Source organism: Eumetopias jubatus, unplaced genomic scaffold (genome assembly GCF_037043125.1).
Source record: "Eumetopias jubatus isolate StellerSeaLion01/CBP00866 unplaced genomic scaffold, mEumJub1_p1.0 scaffold_9, whole genome shotgun sequence".
Lineage (NCBI taxonomy): Eukaryota > Metazoa > Chordata > Mammalia > Carnivora > Otariidae > Eumetopias > Eumetopias jubatus.
The window spans coordinates 113,869,922-113,881,573 of NW_028274815.1; the positions used below are offsets into that span (position 1 = coordinate 113,869,922).

At 46.3% G+C, this 11,652-nt stretch overlaps 1 protein-coding gene across 1 annotated transcript; it reads right to left on the reverse strand.

Moving 5' to 3' along the window:
* Nucleotides 1-7,231: 7,231 nt before the first annotated feature.
* DEFB121 (defensin beta 121) lies at nucleotides 7,232-8,642 on the reverse strand. Its single transcript, XM_028118830.1, has 2 exons — nucleotides 8,585-8,642; nucleotides 7,232-7,359 (listed from the first exon to the last, which is right to left on the reverse strand). Exons 1-2 carry the CDS (start codon nucleotides 8,640-8,642, stop codon nucleotides 7,232-7,234), a joined length of 186 nt encoding a protein of 61 aa, XP_027974631.1.
* Nucleotides 8,643-11,652: the final 3,010 nt, after the last annotated feature.

The window sequence follows — 11,652 nt, forward strand, 5'->3', positions numbered from 1 at the left end:
CCTTCCCGCTAAAGAGACAGTCAGATGAAAGCCCACTGGCCTCTCAAGATCCACAAAAGAACTAATTAATTAATACACAAATACATATTGGGGGGCACCTGGGTGGCTCAGTTGGTTAAGAATCTGCTTTTGGCTCAGGTCTTGATCTTGGGGTCCTGGGTTCCAGCCCTGTGTCAAGTCCCGAGGTCGGTGGGGCTCCCTGCTCAGCCAGAGGTCGGCCTCTCCTTCTCCCTCTGCCCCTCCCAATCCCCCCACACCCATCGTGCTCTCTCTTTCCTAAATAAATTTAAAAATGTATTTTAAAAAATACATGAATATCTATTAAAAAATACTTATTCTCAGCTTTCTAACAGAAGGATACATGGGTATGTCTTTCTGAACCTTGAACTTGCCAGTCTAGTTCCCAGTTCAGGGCTTTAAGCATTTGCTATTTGTTCTTCCTGTAAAGTTCTTCCTGCAGACCTTCCAGGGCTGGCTCCTGTTTATCATTCAGTCTCATCTCGAAAGTCACCTCCTGGATCGGCTTTTCCTGGTCACCCTAGATAAGGGAACTGCCACCTACAGTCACTCCATGTCATTATACCTTGATTCATGACCTGCTTAGATTTACCTGTTCTTTTCAACTTTATTTTACATGGTTAATCTTTGTGTCTTCCCCCATTAGAAGGTCAGAAATTTGCCTTGTAACCCCACTGCCCATAACATCACTTGGATTAGGATATTAATTCAACAGTTTGAACAGACATTCTCCCCAAACAAGGATTCCAAAAGATAGACATTGATTTCTTTCTTACGGACAAATCCAGTCAAGCAGCTTCCTGATTCGGCAGGGAGCAAGATTGCCCCTAGCTTGGCGCTTTGCCATCCTGCCCAGGCAGCTTTGTCTGATGACCCAAGAGGCCTGTCCCAGTTCCTGCCAGAGGGGAGAAAGAGGGAAATGAAGTGCACGCCTTTCCCTTTAAGGGACGCCACTCAGACTGTGCCCACACCTCTTCCACTCCAGCGCATTGGCCAGAACTTATTCAGATGCCCACACCTAGCTGCCGGGTAGGCTGGAAAGGTTTTCTTTATTCTGGGCAACCATGGCTAGCTAAAAGTCAGGGGTAGTCTTACTAAGAAGAGGGAAGGACGGATATTGGGGAAGAGCTGACAACCTCGGACACACCCAGCACATCACAGGAACTTAATAAATACCTATGGTCTGAATAAATAACATACACTGAGAAAGTGACCTGGGAGAAGTGATCTAATGGGGTAGTAACCCAAGTCCTTCCAGAGTGTAGAGAAAGCACATGGACTGTGTCCCTTCGGTCCAGCATCTCAAGAAGCTGAATAAGGACTGGGCTTCGGGCAGCACTTCAGAAACAATGGAAGGAGGAGAAGAGAATTCTAGAATCCTAGAATACCAGGATTGGAGCATGGGTTTTGATTTCACACAGATTTGAATGTGAGTGTTGGCCCTGACATTTGATAACCTGTTGACCCCGAGCGAGGTAAATTTCCTGAGCATCCTGCGATAAAATACAGATCAGAACTATCTCTGATTTAATTAAATGGGATGGAAAACTTACGTAAATTGCTTAACAAAATACCTGACACATAGTAGGTGTTAAATAATTATTTACTATTATTATTGTTGTTTTTCATGATCATTATTATCGTCATCCATATTTATCTTTTTTATTACTGTCAGAAGGGGCAATCATAAACCTGCAACTCACATCTGACAAAACTGAGGCTTGGTTAGGGGACATGAACTGCTCAAGGGCTTCCTGGGTGGGGAGAGGAAGGGATGACAGAAAGCCGATTTCCGCAGAGGGAGGTCAGGAGAATGGGCAGCAAACAGCTGTGGTTGTGAATGTTTGAAACAGAAGGGGAGACCCAGAGGGACATGAGGCAGCTACCACGTGTGGGGGGCGGGGAGCTTCAATGCCATGCTCAGGGCTGGGGAAGCCGTCCTGTGAGCCATGCGGAAGAGTAAGATCTTTTAGAGAGGACCGTGGGGGGCATGGTCAGACTTTTTTTTTTTTTTTTTTTTAGCCTAGAAAAATCACTCTGGCAGTCCAGACGGAAGATAATTTCCAGGGCAGAGGCAAGCAAGGGAAGGCTAGCAAAGAGACTCTTTCTCCTCCAGGGAGAAATCATCATGTGGCCTGCATTGTCACCGGAGGAGCACAAACAGAAAGGGGATAAAAGGAGAAAACATCCAGCAAGTTCTCGATCTGGTCCAGAGCTGGGAATGGAGCTGCTTGGACGTCCTTGAGGATGTCGTTCAGTGTCTGCAGGACTCAACACGGAATGGGACAGCAGAGCTGGATGCTGGCAAGCCTGGGTTCTGAAGTTCGTCTCCTACCTATAGTACCTTGGAAAATGTTATCAACTCTGAGCCTGGTTCTTTAGCTGTACAATGGGGGTAATAATAGTACTGACTTAGTAGGGTTATTAAGGAGGACCAAATGAGCGAATCCACAGAAAGTATTTAGTGAAGGCACATAACACACCTGACCCTTCCTGACTGCAGTAGAAGGATCTGCTTTATTTTTGGAACACACCAGAAGTTCCACCCCGGGGATTCCAGGCCCCGCCTTGTGACAGTCCTTTGCAATATTTCATAAGCCCCTTTATGAATCCTTGTAGACAAGAGATTGCCAGGAAGCACTGAGATGATTCAGAGAAACAGCCTTGACTGAGTTAAGGAGAAACAGAAAAAGATGGGTTAATTGCTATAGCACATCTCTAGTTGGGTATCTGAGATTATATTTGCCTTACATTGTGTTTATATGTACTTGTGTGTATGAGTAAATTTGTGCATAGCTGTGTATGCTCACATTTTGTGCATTTTATGTATATTTTGTGTGCCCGGGTTATTTGTGTGTACTTTGTATATGTGAGTACTTGAATATTTATGTGTGAGTATGTTTATACTTGCATGTCATTTGTGCATAGACGTGTAATTGGGTGTGTGTGTGTGTGTATGTTCTTGAGTACATGTGAGCATGTGTATTTGTTCTCAGACCATCAAGTGCCAGGGCCTAGAGTTCGGTCCAGTTCAGCCCCATGGTCCCCCTCGAGCCCCTACGTGCTCTGACTCCAGAGCGTGACAGTTGCCTGGTGATTTTCTGTTAAGCCAGGAGACGGGGCCAAGGCTAAGGGCAGTGGGCAGCAGGGGGCACGGGTTGCCAACGTGGCCAGTGTGGGAGAAGCCACTGTGGGAGAAGAGACCAGGAGACAGGGAAAGAGGCAGACCTTGGTCAGAGAGCCAACTTGGCCCCCGGGAACTGTGTGGTATCTCCTGGATCCTGCCAAGACCAGAACAGACTGTAGCTTCAGCCTTGGTAATGCCTCCCACACGGTACAGCCCGGCCTGGCCAGTTCTCTAAGACCTGCACCCCCCACCCCCTGAAATCTGCACAGTTGTATTTTTCAGCTCCTGAAAGGCTGCCCACGGCCCGCAGCCGGGTCCCACCGCACCAGGTCCCACTTGGGCCACGTACTTTTACTCTGTCTCAGCGAACCCTCCCTCTAACCTGTGAGGTTAATAATATGACAAGAAGGGGGGCCCCCTGGGGTGGCTCAGTCTGTTAAGTATCTGACTTCACCTCGGGTCATGAGATCGGAGTCCTGGGATTGAGCCCCGAGTCAGGCTCCCCGAGTCAGGCTCCCTGAGTCAGGCTCCCCGCTCAGTGGGGACTCTGCTGGTCCCTCTCCCCTCCCTCTGCCCCTCCCCCTGCTTGTGCTCTTTGTCTCTCAAATAAATAAATAAAATCTTTTAAAAATATATATATGATAAGAAGGTGGAAGAAACGAGCACTGTAAAATCACAGCCTTCTACAGACTTCTTTGACTTGCACGTACTCACGTCTTCTCGCCTTCCCAGTGAGGCAGGAAAAGTATCCAGATGAGGGGCTTTGGCTTGAGAGAGGCGATGAGGCCAAGTTTGCATGCAAGTGTGAGCGAGGCTGTGAGAGAGGGGCTGGCGGCTGGAGATGCCCCTACGCCAGTATATCCCCGACTGCATCCTGCTTCAAGCAATGTGCCATGACACGGTGCTGATGAGAGTGTTGCTTCTGAGAGTCATTAACACGTTAATAGCCACACACCAGTCGTGAAGGCGCCACCACACTCAAGCCTCAGCCAATGCTTTATTTATTTATGTGCATTTTAAATTCAGCTCCAAGATGCCACTTACCAAGTTGGGGAGATGCCCAATGTCAGTGACTGTTGGGGTCTTCTGCCTTCCTCCCCTTGATCCTGCTAGGACCCCACAATTCTGGGAAATGAGGAGGAACCTTCTCCTTACTTCATGATGACGATCTTCAGTTCTCTTGCTCTTCATGTTCAAGCTACTGCTGATGACCTCCACCAGCCATTCATCGGGCAGCTCTGGGCGTTGGAGAATTATTGCTCACCAGGGCCTTCCCTGCTGACCACAGGCCCAGCCATGGAGGCTTGTGCTGTGTCTCCCAAGACCACAGCCATCACGGTGGCTGTCTCCACACCCGTGGTCCCATCCAAGGACTTAGCACCTCGGGGCGCTTTATCAAACAGCCTGGGAACCAAACCCCCATCTCTTCTCCCTGTTGTGCGGAGATTCAACACCTCCAAACGCCAGGCCACTCCTCTCCTGAACTTGAAGCTAAAATCTGCATCCCACGCCTCCTGAGACAATCCTGTTTAACTGCATTCCTTGTGCCTGGGTCTCTCTAACAAAGATGGGGGGAGGGGGAGAGTTGTCTTCAGTGCGCCCCTGAAACTCTCTCTCTCTCTCTCTCTCTCTCTCTCTCACACACACACACACACACACACACACACACACACACACATTTTTTTTTCAGTTCCCCAGTGGCAGAGGAAGGCCAGGATTTAGAATAAAAAGTCCTGGCTCCCCTTCCAATAACTGGGCAGAAAGAAAATGAACTTTTCACTCCAGGCTGATGCCTGCTCAAGTAACCTGGGGGGAAAAATTATCAGGTAACCACTACATTAAATTCTTAATATATCACCCTGCCACATTTGTTTTTAAAATATGAAATACGTTTTTATAATTGATCTTATTAATAGGTAATGATTTTGCTTTTAAGGCAAAGCCTGGTGTCCACAAGAACTCCAGACATTCAGAGAAGACACCACCTGACTCACGCAAGTGCATCTTTCTTTTTTTTTTTTCAGTTTTTATTTATTTGACAGAGAGAGCGAGAGAGCACAAGCAGAGGGAGCAGCAGAGGCAGAAGGAGAAGCAGGCTCCCTGCTAAGCAGGGAGCCCGATGCGGGGCTCAATCCCAGAACCCTGGGATCGTGACTTGAACAGAAGGCAGACACTTAACTGACTAAGCCACCCAGGTGCTCCAGCAAGAGCACCTTTCAATCTGCTCTGCTATAATGAAAGCGTTGACCAATGGCCATCCCAGTGATGGATGATGTAACCGTACCCACCCTGCTAAGTGTCTTGTCTTACAATCACAATATGAATCTCTAGTATCATTCCATGATTCTTGAATATCAAACACTGATACTATTCCAAGGTGAAGTGATGCCTAAAAGAGGGAATTCTCTTGTGAGATCATTCCTGCTATCTATTTTAAGTCAAACATATATCTCATTAAGTCGAAATTGTTCAACTAATATTGACTGAATGCTTGATTTGTGCTAGATTCTGTTCTGAGATACAGAAAATAAATCAGCCTCTGTGCTGGACATTTCCTACCTGTTATTTCATTTAATCTTACAACAGCCCTGTGCCTCGGGTAGGATGAATCCTCTCTTTAGAGATGAGAAGATAAAACAGAGAAGGTTAAATGGCTTGCCTAGCGTCATGCAGCAGATATGTGGTCAAGGATTTGAACCCAGACCTTCTGATTCTGAATCCAGTGTTCTTCCTTTGACACTTTCATTAAGACTTAGACACTGAGGCTGGAAGTTTCGGCAGAGGGGTGCGCTGGGGATGACGGAGGCAAGCCATACGGCTAAGGCCGGTTTTAGTGTTCTCATATGAAGGGACTGGAGAGTGAGTAGGTGATGGGAAGATACCCATTGTCTCAGTTCAGGATCAGTCCTGGAAAAAGACTAGCCCACAATTCAATATCATATGGCCCCAACCGGGAAGAAAGGAAAGAGATGGAGCAGGAACCCACATGGGGCCTGATACCAGCTCTCTCTGCAGGTTGAAGAAAATGATGAGACATGATCCTGGAGTCCCTAACAGGTAGAATTGCAGGTCTTATCCAGGGAGGGTTGCAGCCTTTTGGAGTGAAAGTAGAGAAAAAGAAGCAGCCTGTATCTCAAGAGGCTAAAGCTACAGTGTCTAATATGATAACCACTACCCACATTTAGCTATCTAAACATAAGTATAGATTACATTACATTAAATTAAATACTCAGTTCCCCAGTTACACTAGCCACGTTTCTTTTTCTTTTTCTTTTCTATCCTCATGGAGCTTAACGTCTTTTCAGGGGAAAAGATATTAATAAAAATCACATAATATGTATTTGTGGAATGATTTAGAAAACAAATGATCTGCATCTGCATTGTTGTCCCCTGCTGACTTTATACATATATACACACCTTTAGAAAACATATAGTATTGGCTGATGTTTTGTTTTCCATTTGAGGGGATGTCTTTCTTTTTTCATCCCACAATATGTCTTGCGGAGTTAGGTATGTTTACATCATCTTTTTTAGGTGAGACATAGTCGTCATTAGCATGGAGACTTCATTTTCCTACTGATGGACGTTTAGAATGCTTTTGGGCTTTGCTTTTGCATGACAAACAAGGATACAACAGGTCACTCTGTGCACTTATTCACTAGCCACATTTTGAATGCTCAATAGCCACATGTGGTTGGTAGTTACCATATTGGACAACACGGAGATGGGACTTTCCATCATTGCAGAAAGTTCTGTTGGCAGTGCTGGTCTAGAAAACAAGAATCAAATGGATAGAATGAACGTTCTTCATTTATATCATCTGGGACGAGCTATGCGCCAGCAGGCTAGGAGCGATGTGCAAAACAGACTATTACTACCTACTGGTCCATCCCATTCTCCCTGATCCACACACACACTTTCTTTTGTTATTGATTTGTAAGTATAATGAGGCCGAACTGCCAGACACCAATGGTACAGCCAAGAATGATTTAATAGAACTGTGGGTTCTAATGATGTTGGACTCAACGTTGGGCTAGAGGGGTCAGACTAAAGAGGTTACCCCAGGGTTCCAGGTGCACTTAAGGATCAAGTTTTGACAGGTACATTCTTGGGGTTTACACAACACTTAGCTTCATCTGTGCATAATATATGGAACACTTCATTCTGTTCACACGTTGTTTTGCACCTTCCCAGCTTACCCCAGCAATACATGGCTGCAATCAAAAGGGAAGGAGAGAACAAAAAAAAAAAAAAAAAAAAGGAGAGGGCAGGGTCAGTCTTGAAATAAAGCAGAGGGGAAGGGGGAGATCAAAGTCCAGCAGAGAAGCCAGTAGTGAGGGAAACAGGACCTATATGGGGAAGAAGCCCTTACAAGGCATCCTCCCCATTTAGGAGAGATGATGGACCATTATCCTTTCTTCTCCCGTTTGTGTCAGTCACAATCCCAAAGTCCTCCCCACTCCATGGCCTGGGACCTATTATTGGGCAGCTTCCCCTCCCTGGCCAGCTCCTTTGGGGGAGACAGGCAGTCCCCCTCTCTCCATGGTTTCGTCTCCCCCATAGTATAGTGTAACCAGGTGTCCCGTATCAGTTCCCTTTCCCCTTTGCCCTCAGTACCCTCTCTGACCATATCAATGAAACGGGACAGGAATCTGAAATAAATCCATCTGGACATCTTCTAAGGCATTGGTAAAATTCCCAAGAATGTCATACTCCCTTCTCCACAACATCCTAGGCCGTTTTGCTGGTCTTAACCAGCCAAGATAATTAGGAACAGCTGCTCTGCAGAACCTGCAAGCTAAAGTAGCCCGGATAAACTGAGCTTGCCTGAGGATGGAATTGGAATCCTTAGAGGGGCACCTGGGTGGCTTAGTCGGTGAAGCATCTGCCTTCAGCTCAGGTCATGATCCCAGAGTCCCGGGATCAAGTCCTGCATCGGGGGGGGGGGGGGGGTCCCTGCTCAGCGGGGAGCCTGCTTCTCCCTCTCCCTCTGCCTGCTGCTCTCCCTGCTTGTGCTTTCCTTTTCTCTCTCTCTCTCTCTCTGATAAATAAATAAAATCTTTTAAAAAAGAATCCTCAATCAGAAATTCAGGAACCATTTTCATGGAGGCAACAATAGATCAAAATTCAAATCCTGCCCCCCCACCACTGTTTTTGGGAAAGTACCTATTTTTACTGTCTTCTACATCCAAATCTCTCTCTTGCACATACCCTCTGCCCAGATCATCATGTTCCACTTTTCCAGAGAAAGCCAGAGATCAGAGTGTCAAGTAATGGCGCTGGCAAGGTCAGTTGGAACCAGACAACTCAAATTTTCCCTTGGCTACAGAGATCATCCAAAGGCCTCTGTGGAGCCTGCCATTCTCCTAGCCCAGGCTGTCAGAGACCCTAGAATTCCCCGAACATGACCCACTGCCCCTTAGGAGAGATCCTGTTTACCTTGGGTGACCTGGATCAGGAGCAGGGTAATAGTCAAAACCAGGAGAATGAGCTTCATGGACGCTGGGGGTTCAGGGGGAGATTAGGAGGCTTGGAGGCTTCTGGGCTGGCAAGACAGGCAGAGGGCTCCATTCGGGGCAGTCCAGACTGGTATTTATTGCCCCGACGAGCATGGCAGACTCATGATCAGTGAACCAGAAAGGGAACAGTCACTGAAGATTGGACAGATGGGCAAGTAGTCAACCACACTGGTGGATTGGCTACTGAATACACCACCTTGTCTGCAACTTCCAGAGGAGGCTGGGATAGGAGGGGAAGAGACGTTAACAAAGAGAGGACATAGCCTTGCCTTTGAGGAAGTTTATAATACAACTGGGGAGCCAAGAAGGGGGAAAATGTTTTTACTATTAATTCAAGTCTGGGAAAAGAAAAGAGAGAGAGCAATGAGACAGGAAAGGAGTGCTACTTCTGTGTTCCTTGGGTTTCCTCCAGCAGGGAGGACACCCTACGATGTTGGTGGTTCATTAGTAAAGGAAGGGCAGAAGCAGAGGGAAATACCTAACGGCCCCATGGCCATCACCACCGGAAACTCACTTGTCAGCATTTGTGGAGTGCAATGAGCAGGGAGGCCACAGACCTTTCTTTTAACAGTGTTAAAAGAGGGCATGTGTTTGGGAAGAACAAGTAGCAACTTCCTAGGTGCCAAAGGAAAGGCCGGTTTGCTCCCATTGTGGTGTTTCCTATAATATATGGTAGATGGCGTTATTGGCCCCAATTTTACTCCCACTTGAACACACACATTTGTAAGGTCTCACCCCAGGGGGAATGCACTTTGCTCTCCCTCACTCTTGTCTTGGCTATGGGACTTGCTTCAGCCAATGACACATGGGCAGAAGTGACAAGGTGCCGGTCTTGAGCCTAGGCTTTAAGAGGTGATGAATGTTTTCACTTGCCTTGTCATGCCTCTGCCGTCCCCAGGAGAAGAGCACGCCCCCGTGGTCCAAAGACAATGAGAGATGCACAGAGCAGGGCCACCCCAGCCGACCCAGAGATTTGCGGTGAAAAATAAAGCCGCCCCTGCTCCTCCAGCCCCAAGCAGAGCAATCCCGCCAAAGTGCATTTACCCATTGGCACATGAGCAATAACAAAGCATTTCTGTAGTGAGGTCCTGAATTTGGGAGTGGAAGGAGGTAGAGTAATGGCTTACGGACACATAAGGCTGGCAGATACATCAGAAAAGAGCCAAAGGCTTTTTAGCACAATAATGGAAAGATCTGGGTGCTTGGGTGGCTCAGTTGGTTGAGCGACTGCCTTCGGCTCAGGTCATGATCCTGGAGTCCCAGGATCAAGTCCCTCATCGGGCTCCCTGCTGGGCAGGGAGTCTGCTTCTCCCTCTGACCCTCCCCCCTCTCATGCTCTCTCTCTCTCATTCTCTCTCTCAAATAAATAAATAAAATATTTTAAAAAAATAATGGAAAGATCTATCCTATCAAAATGGGCAGAAACCGGGGCACACCAACAGGAGGACTATCTCCTTTCTGATATGGAATAAGACCGTTGTCCCCAAGAAAAATTAACCCTCTAGACCCGGGGTCATCAGACCTTCTCTGTTAAGGCCCACATAGTAACTGTTCAGGGTTTGTGGGCTGTGTGGTCTCTGTTGCAATGCTCAGCTCTGCCTTTGTAGCACAAAAGCGACCACAGTGTGTGAGCAAATGGGTGTGGCTGTGTTCCAATCCAACTTTATTTATAGACACTGAAATTTCATATAATTTTTACACGTCACTGTTATTCTTTTCATTTTTTTCAACCATTCGAAAATGTAAAAACCAATCTTAGCTCATGGGCCCTACAAAATCAGGCAGCAGGCTGGATATAGACTGCAAACGTTAGAAAGCTGAATAATGCCATAAAATGTCAGGGAATTGAGAAGAGAGGAACCTTCACGGACTGCTGGTGGGGTGAGGATCAGAGGCAGAGTGACTATGAAGCTCATGAAGTTTCAGGGCCCCTCGCTTGCTTGGACTCTTGTGAGTGCTGAGAATTCTAGAATGTTCTAGCTAAGGAGAGCAAACAAGGCTGCAATCAGGAAACGTTAGTAGGTAAGCATTTCAGGCTAACGATCTTAAAGGGTCCCAGTAACCTACTGTAATTTCTTAGCTCGTTCTCAATACATATTCACTTTTGGGCCTAATTTTGAATTTGTAATTTCATGTTCTTCTTGAAAAGAATCCCAAAATTCTAAGAGTAGCAAGCCCTACAAAACCTGGCTCCTACTCTGAGATGGAAATAGCCATTCTGAGGAGGATCTAATGATGTGTAGTCCAATTAAGTGTAAGCATTTGTTGTGACTCAGAAATTTTAAACCTGGGTACATGTTCCAAAGAAATCCCCACACTTCCCATAAGGGAATATGCTGAGGGCTATTGTAAGCTGGAGAATTAGGTGCACACAAATCAATATGGCTGAGTGTTGAATACCAGTGCTCCCTGTAATGGTATCACCACTTTGGAAGTCAGTTTGGTGGGGGTTTGGTTTTGTTTTGGTTTGGTTTTTTTTTTTTTAAAGATTTATTTATTTTTTTAAGAGAAAGATGTGGGGGGAAAGGCAGAGGAAGAAAGAGAGAGTATCTCAAGCAGGCTCCAACACTCAGCACAGGTCCCCACACGGGGCTCAATCCCAGGACCCTGAGATCATGACCTGAGCCGAAATCCAGAGTCGGCCGCTTACCCCACTGAGCCACCCAAGCACCCTGGGGGTTTTTTTTAGTTTGATGGTTTCTTATAAAGTTAAACGTACTTACCATACAATCCAGCAATTCCATTCCTAAGTAGTTATCCAAGATAAAGAGTTATGTCGACTTTTCACAGCAGCTTTATTTATCATAAGTAGAAACAACTTAAATATCCATCCAGTCGCAAAGAAATAAATGGCAGTTTATCCATATAATAGAATACTACTCAGCAATAAAGAAGCTTTAATTGCTGTTACACACAGCATGTAGGAATCTAAAAAGCACTGGACTGAGTGAAAGAAGCCAGACCAAAAGAGAATATACTGAGTAAATC